The sequence below is a fragment of the Dendrobates tinctorius genome, unplaced genomic scaffold (genome assembly GCF_039654945.1).
Source record: "Dendrobates tinctorius isolate UK_male_01 unplaced genomic scaffold, ASM3965494v1 ptg000103l, whole genome shotgun sequence".
Classification (NCBI taxonomy): Eukaryota; Metazoa; Chordata; class Amphibia; order Anura; family Dendrobatidae; genus Dendrobates; species Dendrobates tinctorius.
The window spans coordinates 3,318,575-3,337,777 of NW_027361771.1; the positions used below are offsets into that span (position 1 = coordinate 3,318,575).

General features: G+C 43.6%; 1 protein-coding gene across 1 annotated transcript in view; it reads left to right on the forward strand.

The window, feature by feature from the left end:
- Positions 1–11,645: 11,645 nt before the first annotated feature.
- Positions 11,646–19,203, forward strand: part of LOC141099879 (proton channel OTOP2-like) — a 171,205-nt gene continuing 163,647 nt past the window's right edge. The window contains exon 1 of the mRNA XM_073587954.1: positions 11,646–12,204. Coding sequence (XP_073444055.1) covers positions 11,877–12,204 — 328 coding nt within the window. The 5' untranslated portion in view covers positions 11,646–11,876. The remainder of the gene's footprint in view (positions 12,205–19,203) is intronic.

Genomic DNA, 19,203 nt, shown 5'->3' on the forward strand with positions numbered 1-19,203 from the left:
TCTCCTGAAACTGTAGATCACCTAACTTTTAACTAGATGAACAAGTCATGGATCTGCAATGACTTTTTCACCTCAGTCTCAGACTGGGCAAACTAGGCACTAAAAAGTGCTGCATTGATCTTATATTATTGCAGTCTGTGACACCTTTATCGTGGCTTCTGTGCCTGCTGTTGCTACTGCTGCTGATGTAACAAACAATTTTTTGAAATGTGGAGACTCAAAGTTGGGTCTCCATCTAGTGGGATGCCTATAGCATAGCTCCCAAGCGTCCCGATTCCCGCGGGACAGTCCCGTTTTGACACACCCCCTCCCGCGTCCCACCCAGGATGCTATTTTTCCCGCACTGCACTGAGCCGCCACGCCCCCCCATCCACCGACCGCAGCCTACAATGATGTGGCTGGGCTGTGTGTTCTGTGCACACAGGACCTGTGAGAGGGGAGGAGTCAGGGGTCACATGATCAGGGGCCTCTGACTCAGTGTCTGTCTGCACTCTACAGGACTCTGCTGTGCTGGTTGTCATGGTGCTGGATGACGTAAAGTTTCTGTGTGGGGTCAAGAGGGGTTTACAGTGTGGATGTAGCAGAGCTGTGTGTGTTTGATGTGTACGGAGCGGAGCCACGCATGTATGAGATGGACGGAGCGGAGCTGTGTGTGTATGAAGCGTACGGAGCGGAGCCGTGCATGTACAAGGTGGACGGAGTGGAGCTGTGTGTGTGCGAGGTGTACGGAGCAGAGCCGCATGTGTACGAGGTGCATGGAGCGGAGCCGTGTGTGTACGAGGTGTACGGAGCAGAGCCACGTGTGTACGAGGTGTACGGAGCAGAGCCGCGTGTGTTTGAGGTGTACAGAGCAGAGCAGCATGTGTACGAGGTGTACGGAGCCACATGTGTATGAGGTGTATGGAGTAGAGCCGCGTGTGTACGGAGCGGAGCCGCGTGTGTACGAGGTGTGTGGTGTGGAGCCGCGTGTGTACGAGGTGTGGGGAGCGGAGCCGCGTTTGTTCGAGGTGCATGGAGCGGAGCCATGTGTGTACGGAGTGGAGCCGCGCGTGTATGGAGTGGAGCAGCGTGTGTACGAGGTGTGGGGAGCAGAGCCACGCATGTATGGAGTATGCGGAGCTGTGTGTACAGAGTGGAGCCATAAGTGTACTGGATGTACGGAGTGGAGCCAAGTGTGTAGGAGGCATACAAAGTGGGCTTTTCCCACGGACACAGGAGTACACGGCGAAAGACTGAGGAGCACTCTAAAACTCGCACATGACGTTCCACCGGAAGTGATGTGCTGGAAGCTGACTGGAAATGAGGTAATTTCATGAGGCGATTGTGATGGAACCAGGAATGCTTCAGATCCATCACCATGTCCTTGTCATGATCCATGCTGGATCAGGACTGATAAAAAGCACAGGTAACCTTTTTTTTCTTAAGCTGTGCTTAAGTTTGTTTTTTGCCCCCCGGTGGCCATTAGGATTATTGCACTGTGGTGTCTTTTGTTCTAAATTTGCCCCCGATGGTGGTGAGCATCATTGCACTCTGGTTTCTTTAGTTAGTGCACATGATTATAATGCAGGTGTGATTGCTCAAGCGTTCCTTGCAGCACTGTCTTAGCCCTAGTGTGGAAGGAGTCAGAGGGGATTTCCTTGTCGCTCTGACAGAGCTTGGTGGCAGTTATTCAGAAGGAGAGCTGCATTCTGGTGGTGGAGTCTGTTGCCAGGAGCAAGTGCAACAGAGTAAAGCTAAGTGGTGTTTCCCTGTTTGTGTTTTTCCTTAGTGTGTATTAGTACAGCAGTGGGGCCAGTGCCTGCGCCACTCAGCTGCCTAGCAAAAGATAGGTGTAGGGTGTGCTAGGGCGATAGGTTCCAGATCGGCGCCCGGTGCGGAAGCGGCATAGGGAACGTTAGGAGCGTTAGGGACACTGACTCAGGGGAGTGCAGGAGGTCTCCACGTCCCCTTTCCCTATCGCAGGGCCACCGTTGTAACTGTTTCCCCTTTCCTCATGTCTTGTTGTTGTAGTATCGGCCGGCTGGCCATGTCACACAGGACAGTATCACGTGCCGCGCCTTGTAGTTTCAGTTACCGGCCTGCGGGTCGCGTCACACAGGACGGGTCATCGTGACATTATCACCAACCGACAACTTTTTTTTCTGCTGAGCCATGGACCCAGTTCAGACCTTTGCCCAAATGCTGCAGACCCTTACTGAGGAGATTAGGGGGCTGCATGGTGAGTTGGTGCAGCAACTGCAGCAGTTGGTGGGCTTTGGGGGCTTGGTTCAGAGACAGGCTCAGCCAGAACCCAAGATATCCCTCCCTGACAGATTTTCTAGAGGGAGAGATCAATTCTTGGTGTTTCAACAAGCCTGCAAATTATATTTCAGGCTGCGCCCTCGTTCATCAGGGAGTGAAGAGCAATGGGTGGGAATCATTATGTCCCTTCTTAGAGGGGATCTCCAATCCTGGGCCTTCTCCCTACCGGACGATTCTCCATCATTGGTGTCTGTGGACGAGTTTTTTGCGGCTTTGGCGCTTGTGTATGGGGATCCTGATGGCGTCACCCTGGCGGAATCCCAACTCCGTAGGTGTAAACAGGGAGCCGGGTTGCTGAGGAGTACTGCTCAGAGTTTAGGAGGTGGGCCACTAACACTCAGTGGAATGACCCTGCACTTAGGAGTCAATTTGTGCAGGATTTGTCTCCAAAGTTGCAGGATACTCTGGTGCAGTACGCCGCCCCCAGGTTGCTGGAGGACGCCATGTCCCTTGCCATCCGGGTGGATAGATGCCTCAGGGAAAGACATATACAAGAAGTGCCCCCTGATGTCCTCGCTAGGGAGGAGGACCCACCAGTGCGGACGGAGGAACCCAGACAGCCCGGTGTTGTTGATACAAAAAAGGGGGTGTCTACGGCTCGTTGTGGTGGGGGGGTATGCTTTTCCTGTGGGAAGCCTGGCCATTTTATAAGAGCCTGCCCAGTTCATGCCAAGTCTCCAGACGAACCTATGCAAGTAGGAGGAGCTAGTTTGCATTCAGAGCTGCCTACGGTTCGGGGCGTGGTGTTGGCATGTTTGTACTGTGGGCAGACTAGTCATGGCCTGAAAGCTTGCCCATTGCACGCCAAATTATCTGTGCCATCTGAGGAGCTGCATTCCCCTGGTCGCTTGGAGGGAGGTGACCAGAGAGTATACATTTCCTCCATTTTGCCCTCCCAAGGTACCATGTCAGCAGAGGTCTTGGCTGGCGGGGTACCGGAGGTGATACCGGTGCTTGAGGACAGCGGAGCAGGAGTCAGTCTGGTGGATGCTCGCTTTGTCCAGACTCATGGTCTGAGGTGTAGGACGCTGGCCCAACCTATTAGCGTCCAGGCCATAAACTCGGTTCCACTGAGCCAGGGGAGCTTGACCCAAGTCGTAGAGAATATCCATCTACGTATAGCACATCATGAGGAGTCCTTGTCGTGCTACGTCTTGGAGGGAATGCCAGTAACTATTGTTTTAGGCCTCCCTTGGCTGAAAAGACACAACCCGGTAATGGATTGGCGGGCGAGGGAAGTGGTCAGCTGGGGGCAGTCGTGTGAGGGCTGCTGCCTAGGAACTACTGTCTCTACCGTCTCTCCTCAATGGACCCCTTCCTCTCCGGTGAGAGCAGCAGATGTGCTGCAGGAGAGTAGGGGCAAGTCTCAACCCTCACCATTGGCCAACCCTGGGAGGCGCAGGCCTCGTGGTGGAAGGGGTTGGAGGGTGGTGTACCCCTTGGTGAAGTGCGGGGGTGTGAGTGTGGTGACACACTGGGACGCCTCTGTTGTCAATCCCAGAAAGAGTTCTCCAAATGGTGACAAACGAACGAGTGGCAATAAACGTTCAGGTCTGGACCTGTGTGTGAACGAGCATGTATGGGTGGCCTCCAAAAAACATCCAGTGGAAGTGTGTTGTGGAGTGTTACCAGCTCATACCAAACATACACATACACCATTCGTTCCCCAGGTCAGCGCTTCGGAGATGTTTGGTGCCTCCAGAACATACGTTGCCAATTCCAGAGGGCTCATTTCTCATCAACCTGATGTGCAGGTAGTTGCTGGGGTGAACTCTGGGTCTGGGCGTCTCCGCTGTGGGTGGTTCCCTGATGAGGAGTGGTCTTGAGGGTCCAGAGGCCCCTCATTAAGGGGAGGGTACTGTCATGATCCATGCTGGATCAGAACTGATAAAAAGCACAGGTAACCTTTTTTTTCTTAAGCTGTGCTTAAGTTTGGTTTTTGCCCCCGGTGGCCATTGGGATTATTGCACTGTGGTGTCTTTTGTTCTAAATTTGCCCCCGGTGGTGGTGAGCATCATTGCACTCTGGTTTCTTTAGTTAGTGCACATGATTATAATGCAGGTGTGATTGATCTGGCTCTGCTATAAAAGAGTCACAGGTGTTGCAATCAGTGTTGGTGATAGTGTTTATTTCAACCATCCTTGGTGGAGGAAGGAGCTGGAGAGCGTTCCTTGCAGCACTGTCTTAGCCCTGGTGTGGAAGGAGTCAGAGGGGATTTCCTTGTCGCTCTGACAGAGCTTGGTGGCAGCTATTCAGGAGGATAGCTGCATTCTGGTGGTGGACTCTGTTGCCAGGAGCAAGCGCAACAGAGTAAAGCTAAGTGGTGTTTCCCTGTTTGTGTTTTTCCTTAGAGTGTATTAGTACAGAGGTGGGGCCAGTGCCTGTGCCACCCAGCTCCCTAGCAAGGGATAGGTGTAGGGTGTGCTAGGGCAACAGGTTCCTGATCAGCGCCCGGTGCGGAAGCGGCATAGGGAACGATAGGAGCGTTAGGCACACTGACTCAGGGGAGTGCAGGAGGTCTCCACGTCCCCTTTCCCTATCGCAGGGCCCAATGTTGTAACTGTTTCCCCTTTCTCCATGTCTTGTTGTAGCACCGGCGGGCTGGCCCTGTCACACAGGACAGTATCACGTGCCGCGTCTTGTAGTTTCAGTTACCGGCCTGCGGGTCGCGTCACACAGGACGGGTCATCGTGACAGTCCTCCTCCGACAGCGCGGACAGCAGGATAGCCTTGGAATTGGCTATGTGAGTGGATCATGATATGTCCTGCATCGGGAGGCTCAGGTGGGCATTATAATGGGAGCCGGGCTGCTATAGTATCTTTATAGGATCTTTATGTATTTCTTTATTTCTTTATCTCTCTGTTTCTTTCTCTGTTCTCTCTTTCTCTCTGTTCTTTCTTTCTCATTCTCTGTTGTCTTTCCCTCTCTTTTTCTTTCTTTCACTCTCTAATCTTTCTTTTTTTTCTTTCTCTCTCTGTTCTTTCTTTATCTGTTCTTTCTTTCCTCTCTTTCTTTCTCTCTGTTCTTTCTTTCTTTACTTCTTTCTTTATCTCTCTCTGTTCTTTCTCTGTCTCTCTCTGTTCTTTCTTTCCCCTTTCTTTCTTTCTCTTTATCTCTCTGTTCTTTCTTTCCCCTCTTTCTTTCTTTCTTTCTTTCTCTCTTTCTTTCTTTCCTTCTTTCTCTCTTTCTCTTTGTTCTTTCTTTCATTTTTTTTCTCTTTCTCTCTCTCTGTTCTTTCTTCCCCTCTATCTTTCTCTCTATCGTATCTTTATAGGATCTTTCTTTATTTCTTTCTCTCTCTCTGTTTCTTTCTCTGTTCTCTCTTTCTCTCTGTTCTTTCTTTCTCATTCTCTGTTCTGTCTTTCCCTCTCTTTTTCTTTCTCTCTGTTCTTTCTTTCACTCTCTAATCTTTCTTTTTTTTCCTTTCTCTCTCTGTTCTTTCTTTCTTTACTTCTTTCTTTATCTCTCTCTGTTCTTTCTCTGTCTCTCTCTGTTCTTTCTTTCCCCTCTTTCTTTCTCTTTATCTCTCTGTTCTTTCTTTCCCCTCTTTCTTTCTTTCTCTCTGTTCTTTCTTTCATTTTTTTCTCTTTCTCTCTCTCTGTTCTTTCTTCCCCTCTTTCTTTCTCTCTATTGCTTTGTTCTTTCTTTCCTTCGCTCTCTCTGTTCTTTTTTCTGTCCCCTCTTTCTTTCTCTGTTCTTTCTTTCCCCTCTTTCTTTCTCTCTCTGTTCTTTATTTTTTTCTTTCCCCTCTTTCTGTCTCTCTGTGCTTTCTTTCCCCTTTTTTCTCTCTCTTTCTGTTCTTTCTATCTGTTCTCTATGCTCTTTCTATCCCCTCTTTCTTTCTCTTTCCCCTCTTTCTTTCTCTCTCTGTTCTTTTTTCTGTCCCCTCTTTATTTTTCTCTGTTCTTTCTTTCCCCTTTCTTTCTCTCTCTCTGTTCTTTCCTTCTTTCCCCTCTTTCTTTCTCTCTGTTCTTTCTTTTGCTCTCTGTTCTTTCTTTCCCCTCTTTCTTTCTCTCTGTTCTTTCGTCTTTCTCTCTCTGTTCTTTCTTCTCTCTGTTCTTTCTTTCTCTCTCGCTTTCCTTTCTTTCTTTCTCTCTCTATTTTCTCTCTATCTGTTTTTTTCTTTCTTTTCCTTAGTACCGGTCAGTGTGCCCACAGTATCAGCCACTGTGCCCATAATGCCAGCCACTATACCCCCAGTACCAGTTAGTGTGATCGGCAGTGCTAAATGGGTGCGGTTGGGCATGGACATGTGTGTGACTAGTCACGAAATGGGTGTGGTCAGGGCGTGGCCTAAAATTTGCTCCGGCGCGTTCAGCGCACCGCAGCCTTTGTCCCTCTTTCACTTCTTCATAAGTTGGGAGGTATGCTATAGTGGAAGGACTGTCATAGCCCTATTATACTATTTCTACTCTGGGGAAATTGATTCCACTTTAGTGGTGTGTGGCAATATTTTTTTTAAATGTTTGGACTCCAAGTTGGGTCTCCTTCATATGTGTTGCCTGCAGCAGTTGGGCTCCCAGACTGGCAGGCCTGCACTTACTTTTAGTCAGCTGTTACTATTCTTAAATTTTTCTACCAATAGTAGTCTACAAAACTGATGTTTGTAGCACCTGAGTGTGGCTGACCATAAAAGCAGTTTGAGCTGCTGCATGAGGTATCAGGGCTCCCAGCACAGCAGAACTACACCAGTCCCTCACCCACCTCCTCTTAATTTAAACTTAAATTCATAGCTGTAAATTGCATCCCAGACCCTGATACCTCATGCATGGCCCATGGCTGACTGCTTCGATGCCAATATCAAATTTCTACTGTGGGTCAATTGATGCCACTTTTCCTTTTGTCTGCCCCTAATTTTTGTAAATTATTGGACTCCAAGTTGATTCTCCTTCATGGGCGTTGCCTGAATTTGGCATGGTTCTCAGTGCATCAGACCTACACGTGTCACTCTTCCATGTGTTATTTACCGATGTTTAAGCTAGAAATGCTGGTCCAAGCCCTGTCCCATGCATTCATGCTGTGCAATTATACTATTTGCATTCTGGGACAATTGATGCCATTTTTCCTGGTGTGTGCCCCTAATTTGAGCTGTTTTGGCAGATTTTTGGCACCCCTGAAGATCGTGTCTATGTGTTTGCTTTTGCCTCCCATTGAATTCAGTGGGGTTCAGATAAGTTCGGTGAACATGGGGATGTTTGCCGATCCAACCAAACAGAACCTTGCAAGCTTCGCTAATCTCTAGTGCCTAGCAAGGCACATTAGGCAGTCCAAACCCCACAATAACTCCACAAAAACCACATTAATGAATTGAGTGAAACCTTCTCTTCTCTCTCCAGTAATCCAAACATTGCTATCTTTCTACTCAGTAGCCATGAAATATTATTTAAATTATATGCTAAGTATTACATTCCAAAAATAAGATATACATCAAAAGCCAATAATTATAGTTCTTGGAAAGGTTTCAAACTCTCCTTGATGACTTAGAGCATCGTAGTATTACCTGTTTTTTTTGGCTGACACCTCTTCCTCTTTTCTCACTTCTTTCCATAAACAAATTAAAGAATGAAAAAGCCATGGAAAGACATTAAGATAACTCCTTAACTTTTTAGTTCCTACAGACATTGCCCTGTATCTATGTGCATCTATCAGATACAGATGAGCGAACCCAAACAGTGAATTTCTGGGTTCGCACCATGTCCGGTGCTGAAATCCAAACACGAAGTTCTCATGGAAGTCTGTTTTAGTGCTTTGGGTTCAGATGCTGAATAAAGCTTGTTGAAAGGTTGCAGTGCAGCCAATCAACAAGCTTTTCGGCTGTGGTCACATCCGCAGCCTTCTTAATCATGGCGAGTATTGCCATCGCTGTGATTGACCGGGGCACCACGTAGCCTGGTCCCGGATCATGGGTGGCTCCCCCATTGTGCTCTGACTAGCATAGGGACAGGACACGGCTCAAGTGAGGGACAGTTAGGTTCTGTTTGTGTACTCTGCAAAACAGCTTCTCTTGGAGTACGCTGCAAAAAAGCCTCTGTGGGAGTACTCTGAAAAACGGCCATTGTTTTACTCCACTGCAGTTTGTTCATTATACTTGCTATTCCCAATGTTTTGGGGCCTCTCCAAAAAAAACAAACAGAACAAAAAAAACCCCAAAAAACAGTGTTGACTATTTCCTTGTCCTTTGCTTCTGCAACCTACATTGCCACGTCCACCTCCTCCTCAACCTCCTCCTCCACTTGGACCTCCACTTCATGAAATCACATCCACTTTGCTTGGACAGTTAAACGCAGCAGAATTTTGGTGCACAAAAGAAGCAGAAAATATGCAACATTTACTCTACATGTGAACACAGCCTGAAATTCCAAGCAAAGTGGAAGTGAGTTCATGAAATCTCCACTCTGTGCGAATAAAAAAGTTGCTGAACTGTGCGGTTTTGGTGATTTTTTTTCTCTATAGGCTTCTATGTAGAGTTTGAAAAAAAACGCAAAAACAAAACCTGTTTCATTTTTAAGCGCACAACCAAAGCTTTTTTTGTATTATTAACAAAGCATTAAAAATGAGGCTTCACATCAAAATTGCATCAAATAAGAGGGAAAACACAAAAGAAACACAGCAAACATGCAATAATCAAAGAAGATTTTTATTGTGTCGTGTGGTGAAGACACCTACAGAAAACGTACAGAAAAAAGCAGTATTTATGCTGCTCAACTTTACATTTTTACTACATTCTTTAACATTTTTACGCCTTCAGTAGGCGTACACGCCAAAAGTGATGCATGACAGTGCACACATTCGCTCTGTTGGCACCATTATAGTCTATGGCCCGGTCAGCGCATATGCCCAAATTCAGTTTTGCAGTGAGTTCAGACGTAAGTCCTGACGAGACCAATGAAAGGATGCCAGAACGCAGAGTGAAAGCACCCCAAGCATCAGCACATGAATCGCGAGGTAGAGGACTTGAACTCTAGTGTCACCTATTGGATGTAGTAATACTAAAAGTCAATATCAACCCTTTAATGAGCATTGCCTCATGACTTAGGCTAAGAAGCCAAACCAGACACTCTATTTGCAAGACACATGTTTTATAGTGTTTGCACCTCATCAGTGCAAAGCAGGAGATTTGATCTGATTTGGCTATGTAAGAGTACTATGAAAAGGTGTTTAAGAGGTATAGATTCTCTTGAGGAAAATGCCAAGCCAGCATAAAGAGACTCTAACATATCAAGCAACGCTCCTCTGGAAATTTAAATATACAAATTGCCTCTTTAAAGAGGAAGAGGACATTAACTTTAGTACCATCTATTGCAAGTAGCAATCCGAAAAGTCAGTATTGACCCTTTAATGACTACATTTGCAGAGATGAGGCTTCGGGCGGTTTGCCACTCATCAGTGCAAAGCTATTGCTACATCCTACGAGTGTCCCATATGGCAAGCAGGGAAAATGTTGAAAATGTATCCAATTTATACTTTGAATATCCCTTTAAATTAGTGCAGTCATATAAAAAAACAGATCTATCTCTTTGGAACATCATATTGATTTGTCATTGGACTGTTCCTATGAAACAATAGGAAGTGATTACCGTTTCCAAAGTCCATCGTGGAGATATAACGTTAATCCTCTCTCTATTCTTGCTGCTACCTATGAAGTCTCTCTCTTTTAATTTGCAAATCGTAGTATATCAGCAGTTCTTAATATGGAAGTGAAAGCTTCAGGTGGCACAGATGAAATTAGTAAATGACTACTGAAATATAGGGAATATATTTTATTTAACTGAATTTGCATAACTTATAACTTTTTTTACCTTACAAATTTTCTAAGTTAGGGATGGGCAATTATTTTTCCTGAAGAGCCAAACAAGAAACTGGGACTGCTGTGCAAGGTCGTACCAATAGGCTGAACTTAAAGAGGTTGTCCACTATGTTTTTAATGATGGCTTATGTTTGATTGTGAGAGTATGACATCAGCAGTTACCCGTTATGCCGCCAGATAGAAGTTTTCTGATGCTGCCAAAACACTGTAGCTCTGTCTAAACTGTAGTGACCACGGCCAGGTATTTTAGATCCACCCCTTATTCATGTGAATAGGGGGTGGATTTGTAGTACCCGGTCACGGACTGTATAGAAATGACAAAGTTGCTGTGTTTCGGCAGTATCTGAGAACTTCCACAAGCTAAGGGTAAGGGTCATATCACATCCCCACTAATCAGATATTGATGGCATGTCCTAAGGATAGAACATTAATAAAAAAAAGTAGTGGTCGTCCCCTTTAATCAACCTCAATATACATTTTAATTGCTTTGTAAAAATTGGTAAATTATATTATACTTGGTGAGCTTCTACTGGAATACATCATACAATAAACTTCATTGTCACATGTAGCAGTTAAAGGGGTAGTACAGGACAAAATTATTGATGATCTATTTGTAGGATTGGACTTAAATATGAGATCAGTGGGAGTCTGACACCCAGCATGCAAATGGATAAGCTAAAAACTGCTCTAGTCGCTGCTGGATATAAACACATTGAGTGGAACTGCTCATTGCAGCTCCACTCAATATGTAGTAGTCGCTTCTGGGTACTGCAGCAAGATTCTATTCAAGAGAAGAGGACCTGTTGTACACTAGTGGCAACTACACACTGAATGAAGCTGCTGTAATTCAATAAGCTTACGTCCGGCAGGAGCTGGAGCTATTTTCAGCTGATCAGTTTTGAGCCCCAATGGGGGCAGCGCTGATAATGTCTGTAAAGTGCTGTGGAAATTAATGGCGCTATATAAATAAGTAGAATAAATAAAACCGTCATAATAGGAAATAAATATTAGATGATATCCTTAAAAATGAATGGTCACTCTATAATGCACAGATTTGCCAGTTTCCCCAAAGAAATAGATTTTCATTAAAGATTTCTCGCTCATGTCGGAGATAGACTTCAGAGATGTCCTCAGAACACTATAATAGAATGAACTGGATTTTCTAAATCAGACAACTTATTTTAGGTGAAGTCTCGGATGTTTCAGTCAATCCTGATTTGTAAACCATCCAGCCAAATTTCAGACAGTGAACTTTGGCAAGCATTTACTGGGGTTACACAACTGTCAAAATCCATCCAAATAATACAATGTAGTTCTGTGTGGATCAGTCTGTTCATTTATTTCAGAATACAAAGATGATGCCAAAGTCTGACAGCTAATGTCAAAGCCACCTCAGGAGAACACATATATAATCTGAATATGTTGCAACACTCCTGCACCACACCTTCGCCTCCAGCACTATCACCTGGCAGCTCTACGTATATTCAGTAAATGTTTTTGGAAATGAGTCGTTTCTCCTTTTATGCTTTTTTTGTTTCTCCTGAGACTACCTTTGGTCACAGGTAACTCCTCCCAAGTGCTACTTCCCTCGACCGATATTAACTCCCACACATTGCTTTGAGTAATGAGACAGTGCATGTTTATGTGAGTGAATGAAGCACAAAGAAATTTAGTGAGCACGAAATGAAGAAGATGGGGAGTTGTAAGAGAATGTAGGACAACTCCAAGAGAACTCAACATATCTACTAATTAATTGGTTACCGAATCATGGAAATGAGGCAAGACCTGAATACGTTGAGTGACCAGAGAGAAGACAGTAGACCTGATACAAACAGGAGAAATACAGATGAGTGGAAAAAAGGTGGAAGGCTCCTTTCTGGTCTTGTAGGTTCCAATGTCTTAGTCTTTGGTGGCGCTTTGGCAACTTGTGTGTTCACGGAAGATGTTGACATCTATGAATTTGATTTTCTCATCTATCTGTCCATCATGATGGTAATCTGCATTCTGTGGATGTTTTTTCAAATGTACTTCACTTGGAAGCACAAATATGCTATTCTCTATAAGGACTGTCAGGCAGGACCAATATGGATGAGAGGTCAGTGAGTTGGAGCAGTCACTTCCATTTTATTGAATGTTAATTTTTTTTAATTGCTTTCGTTTCAGATTTGAAAATTAATTGCAATTATTTCTATAGTAAAATAATTGAAGAGACGATGGAGAGATTATTTTATACAATAAATGTGCCAAATTGTGTTTGTACAACCATGGTTTTTACTGTATAAATGAAATCAATATAATGAGTCCAAAATGGTGATCTATTCCATGTCAAGTATCACTTTGACATATGCATTAAATCTAAACGTCTGGACCAATTTATACAAATGTATGGCCAGACAGACAAGGTGAGTATTTAAAATTCATTTAAAATGTCAAAGTTTTCTAATTTAATAAAATACACAAAATACATAAATACATGTAAAATTAAAAGGTGCCTCACAACACGAGGGACACATAAGAATAGACCTGTTCCTATTATATGTGTAATGTATTTTGTGTATTTTATTTACCGTAATTAATAAACTTTTGACATTTTAAAATAATTTTGAATACCCGCTTTGTATATCTGGCCATATATATGTGCATATTGGTGCAGACATTTAGAGATAATGCATAAATGTAAAGTCATAAATTGTAACAGATATGTTATATTGTGTCTGGTAAGCAAGATTATACTATATGACTGCTGGCTGCACAGACAGTGGGCAAAAGTGGTGCTAATTGGGACAATCAAATGTGTTTTTCTAATCTGCGCCAAAGTTTCTACATATTTGGTACGTCTTTTCCTCTGGAGATTTTTGTGTCAAAAATGCAGCGTCCTACAGTTCCAGCATAGTAAATGGTACTTATAGAAGCATCATGCACACTGTGCTTCTTTTTTATGCTGCGGTAACTGACCTGGGGAACTATTTTAAAATCTGCAACGTCAATTTCTCTTGAGGTAAGCACTAAGCATGTGTTTTATTTGCAGTTTTCTCCCATAGGTTTGAATGAGATGAAGAAAATTCACAGGTACAAAATGCTTATGCTTTTTTATTGAGTTTCCTGAGTGGAAACGCTTTAAGAACGCATGTAATTTACACAGGAATTTAACAATATAGGTTTATCAAAGTGAGATAACAAGGAGTATCCAAAAGAAAGCAATTTTATTTACAATAATACTTGCCTAAAAGAGACAAAAAATGCAGTTGAGAAAATGAAAAAAAAAAGACACGTAAAAAACGCCCTCGTAAACGTAATGAAAAAAGCAAGTAACCTAATTTAGATAACTGGTACAGAAATCTTACGGTAAATCTACAACTTCAAAAAGCAATAAATACTCATTGTGGGAACTTAGCCATAGACAATATAATACATACCATTCTGCTATTGAGTGCCTCACACCTAAATTGACATGATTATGTAAGAATGATTGTGGAGGCTTTTTTAAATTTGCAGACAAGACTGGTCTAGACTAGAATATGGTAATTGTAGCATTTGCCAGAAGGGTTGATGTCTGAAAAAAAAGAAGTAACATTTGAGTTTCCATTTACAGCCAAGAGCGATGTTTCTAAAATTTCAGGATGCAAATCCAAATACCTTTGCATGCTGACAGTCTTACTAAAAAAAATGCCCTTTAAAAGAAACCTGTCAGCAGGATTGTGCCCAGTAACCTACAGACAGTGTCAGGTCGGCACCCTTATACTGATTAAAATGGTACCTTGGTTGATGAAATCCTTCTTTTGGTTGTTGTTTATTCTTTATTTTCAGTTTTGGGTTAATGGTATGCTTGTGCTCCAGGGTGGCCTGTGGGGGGTCTTCATGTGGTGCTCTGGGGTGAGCCTGTGGGGGGGGTTCTTCAAGTGATGCTCTGATTAGGTATTCATGTTTGGCTTCTGACAGATTACTGATCCCTCACTGACCTGCCTCCTAGTTTACATGAATATTATATACATATATTGAAAAAAACGGCGGCGCCTGTGCTGCAGCATGATTGCTTGTATAATGTGTATTTAATTATTTTATTTAATGCTATAAATAAATTCATAAAAAAAGAAAGCATCCTCCAAAATGGCGCTGCGGCGCCTTAGCAGTAACAGCTATTAGCGATTGCTGATAGCTGCTACTGCACAAGCGCCAGAGGCGCCATCTTGGAGGAGGAATTTTTTAAATTAATTTATTTATAGCATCAAATAAGATAATTAAATACAAATTGCGCATGCAGTCATGCTGCAGCGCAGGCGCCGCTGTTAGAACGTGCCTGCTGTAGGTGATTTTTGTTTCCAAGCTATATATAATAATCAATATGTAAACTATGAGGCTGGTCACTGAGGGGTTAGTCAGAAGCCATACAAATGAATATCTAATCAGAGTACCACATAAGAACCCCCCTCCAGGTCTGTCCCGGAGCACGAGCATATCATTAACTCAAAACTGAAAATAAAGATTAAACAACAACAACAAGACGGATTTCATCAACCAAGGTATCATTTTAATCAGTGTAACGGCGCCAACCTGACACTGTCTGTAGGTTACCCAGCACAATCCCCTTGACAGGTTTCCTTTAATAAAAGGCAATGATTGAAAAGTGAAGAATTAGTTTGGATTAATTGATTTTCATGTATCTAAAATTACAAAATGAAACAACTTTTCAAATAATATTCCTTTAAAATATATTCCTGCATTGTGTATATAGCATTTTTTAAGGAAGTCTTCATGGACATAGATTACATACAAACCTTGAATGTTGTCTAATCCTGCAGTCATATGTCAGGCTAAGGGCTTGTCCAGATGGCCGTACATTCTCTCATCAGAAAGAACTGGGGCAAATATGCAAATAGCACTCTGATTAAACTGTGATCAGAGTGTGATCACTGTGTGCTCCGATTCTCTCGGATCAGTAGAAGATGGAGAATTAAGTATTCTGACACCCCTTTATACAGTAGGAGTCCACACACAGCTCCCTATATACATTGTGAGTCCACAAACAGCCCCTTAGTTATAGTACTAGACCCCACGCAGCACCCTATGTACAGTATTACCCCCACACAGTCCCCCATATACAGTATCAGTCTCCACATAGCATCCCTATATACAGTAAACCCTTCACACAGTATCCCTATATACATAGAGTATAAGCTTCCTTTTGGTATATATATATATATAGTGGTGTAGTGACCACTGTGTCCCTTAGGGGGCGCTGTGTGGGTGTCCCAGGACAGGCGCATAAGCATTTCCAGTGTTCTGATAGGTGTAGGATGCTGAATGATCGTAATGCATCTCAAGGTGGGAGGCCTTGAGATGAAGACTCGTGTATGTGTTGATCAGCAGTGATATTGCTGGGGTTTCATGCCAATGGGTTAGGGAGAGCTACCTACAAATCCACCCAGGGGTGTGCCTAGAACACCATACTAAGGAAGGTATGAATGCTTGTAGGACCTGTGATGAGATCATAGCCATGTGACCTGGTGGGTGTGGCTACGGACCATATAAGGTGGCCAGGATAGGTCACATGAGTGAATGCTGGGATCCGGTTGGTTCGTTGTGGAAGGTCCCGCTGGGAGATGGGGCTTCCTGTCTGACAGCACTTGAATGCTGTGAGTAATGGCTGCAAGCGTCTGACAGTTCCCAGGGAGAGGGAATGAACGTCTGCAGTGAGCTGAAGCAGCCATGAGGTAAGCCCTGACGGGGTGAGATATCTGTGAGGCTGAAGAGCCTGAGTACTGGACATTGCATAACCTGTGTGACCACAGGCTTAACAGAGGGAAGCTCTGTCATGAACGCTATGCTGATTATATGAACTTTATGTTGCTGCTGTGGGTTTATGATGCCTGAATAAACCGCATGGATTGTTATTGTTTTATGGAAAACCTGTGCTGGACATGATTATTTGGCTGCCAAACGAAGGTCCCTAACCTTGAATGATAGCGCTACCTTACACAATATATATACAGTGGGGAAAAAAAGTATTTAGTCAGTCAGCAATAGTGCAAGTTCCACCACTTAAAAAGATGAGAGGCGTCTGTAATTTACATCATAGGTAGACCTCAACTATGGGAGACAAACTGAGAAAAAAAAATCCAGAAAATCACATTGTCTGTTTTTTTTTTCATTTTATTTGCATATTATGGTGGAAAATAAGTATTTGGTCAGAAACAAAATTTCATCTCAATACTTTGTGATATATCCTTTGTTGGCAATGACAGAGGTCAAACGTTTTCTGTAAGTCTTCACAAGGTTGCCACACACTGTTGTTGGTATGTTGGCCCATTCCTCCATGCAGATCTCCTCTAGAGCAGTGATGTTTTTGGCTTTTCGCTTGGCAACACGGACTTTCAACTCCCTCCAAAGGTTTTCTATAGGGTTGAGATCTGGAGACTGGCTAGGCCACTCCAGGACCTTGAAATGCTTCTTACGAAGCCACTCCTTCGTTGCCCTGGCGGTGTGCTTTGGATCATTGTCATGTTGAAAGACCCAGCCACGTTTCATCTTCAATGCCCTTGCTGATGGAAGGAGGTTTGCACTCAAAATCTCACGATACATGGCCCCATTCATTCTTTCATGTACCCGGATCAGTCGTCCTGGCCCCTTTGCAGAGAAACAGCCCCAAAGCATAATGTTTCCACCACCATGCTTTACAGTAGGTATGGTGTTTGATGGATGCAACTCAGTATTCTTTTTCCTCCAAACACGACAAGTTGTGTTTTTACAAAACAGTTCCAGTTTGGTTTCATCAGACCATAGGACATTCTCCCAAAACTCCTCTGGATCATCCAAATGCTCTCTAGCAAACTTCAGACGGGCCCGGACATGTACAGGCTTAAGCAGTGGGACACGTCTGGCACTGCAGGATCTGAGTCCATGGTGGCGTAGTGTGTTACTTATGGTAGGCCTTGTTACATTGGTCCCAGCTCTCTGCAGTTCATTCACTAGGTCCCCCCGCGTGGTTCTGGGATTTTTGCTCACCGTTCTTGTGATCATTCTGACCCCACGGGGTGGGATTTTGCGTGGAGCACCAGATCGAGGGAGATTATCAGTGGTCTTGTATGTCTTCCATTTTCTAATTATTGCTCCCACAGTTGATTTCTTCACTCCAAGCTGGTTGGCTATTGCAGATTCAGTCTTCCCAGCCTGGTGCAGGGCTACAATTTTGTTTCTGGTGTCCTTTGACAGCTCTTTGGTCTTCACCATAGTGCAGTTTGGAGTCAGACTGTTTGAGGGTGTGCACAGGTGTCTTTTTATACTGATAACAAGTTTAAACAGGTGCCATTACTACAGGTAATGAGTGGAGGAAAGAGGAGACTCTTAAAGAAGAAGTTACAGGTCTGTGAGAGCCAGAAATCTTGATTGCTTGTTTCTGACCAAATACTTATTTTCCACCATAATATGCAAATAAAATGAAAAAAAAACAGACAATGTGATTTTCTGGATTTTTTTTTCTCAGTTTGTCTCCCATAGTTGAGGTCTACCTATGATGTAAATTACAGACGCCTCTCATCTTTTTAAGTGGTAGAACTTGCACTATTGCTGACTGACTAAATACTTTTTTTCCCCACTGTATATATATATATATATATATATATGTTTTTTGTGTGTCATCTTAAAATGGCTTTATAGTCTGTGCAAGTTCCCTCTAAAATGTAAAGTGCTGTGGAATATGTTGGCGCTATAAAAATAAAAATTATTAATACTATTATTATTAGAGTATGAGCCCCCACATAACCTACCTATATACAATAAACCCCCCCACATAGTATCCCTATATATAGTAGGAGGCCCAACCTAGCCCACCTACATACAGTATGAGCTCCCACATAGCCCCCATGTACAGTATGAGTCCCTGCATAGCCCCCTATTGACAGTGTGAGCTCCCACGTAGCCCCCTATATACAGTATGAGACCTCAAATAACCTCCTTATATACAATTTGAGTCCTCGCATAGCCCCTCAAAATACAGCATGAGCCCTCTCATATCCCTCCTATATATAGTATGTACCCACCGGCTGTGCTTCATACATGAATCCAGGCTTTTTGCTCAGAATAGTCACTACTTGCTCAGATATTTAAAAAAACCTTTTTTTTAAAGCAATCCTTTTGTTCCCCACTCCAAGCATAGTTCATAGAATCATAGAGTTGTGAGGGACATCAAGGGGTTTATGCTAAATAGCTAGTTTCCAGGGACATCAAGGGTCATCTTGTCCAACCCTCTGCTCAATTTAGGATTCACTAAACCATCTCAGAGAGGTGTCTGTCCATCCTCTGTTTGAAGACTTCCATTGAAGGAGAACTCAACACCTCTCATGGCAGCCTGCTCCACTCATTGATCACCCACACTGTCAAAAAGTTTTTCCTAATATCTAACCTGTATCTTCTCCCTTTCAGTTTCATTACATTGCTTCTTGTATTTCCATGTGTAAATGAGAATAAGGATGATCCCTCTACACTATGACTTCCCTTCAAATATTTGTAGACATGTATTAACCCTCCTCTTCCCTTCTTTTTTGGAAGCTGAACATTCCCAGATCCTTTCACCGTTACTCGTAGGACATATTTTACAGTCCGCTCACCATTCTAGTCGCTCTTCTCTGAATTTGCTCCAGTTTTTCAATGTCTTTTTTTTTAAATGTGGTGCCCACAAATGGACACAGTATTCCAGATGAGGCCTGACCAAGTTTAAAGACAACCTTTCCTCTGAAAAAATGCTGTTAACTTGCAGATATAGGGTTAATCTGAAGGTTAATAGTGTTGTGAACCTGCCCAGTGATTGCACTTAGACCCTACTGCAGTGAGGTAATGAACTGTATTCCCTCCTGGCTGTGTTTTGGTTTTAGTTACGATAGTGGCGTTGATGTGGGTTCAGATACCACAGCATTAGACCCCGCCGTCAATCAGTGCGGTGAGCGTGGTTACAGCTGCCACTCTCCATGCATATGAAAAATGAGGATGATTGAACTCATGGAGATCAACATCCAACACTGCGGAGACACCATCACATGTTTCTCAACGCAGTGATTCTAGGCATAGCTCCTACTAGCCAGTTTCCTACTCCACACTGATG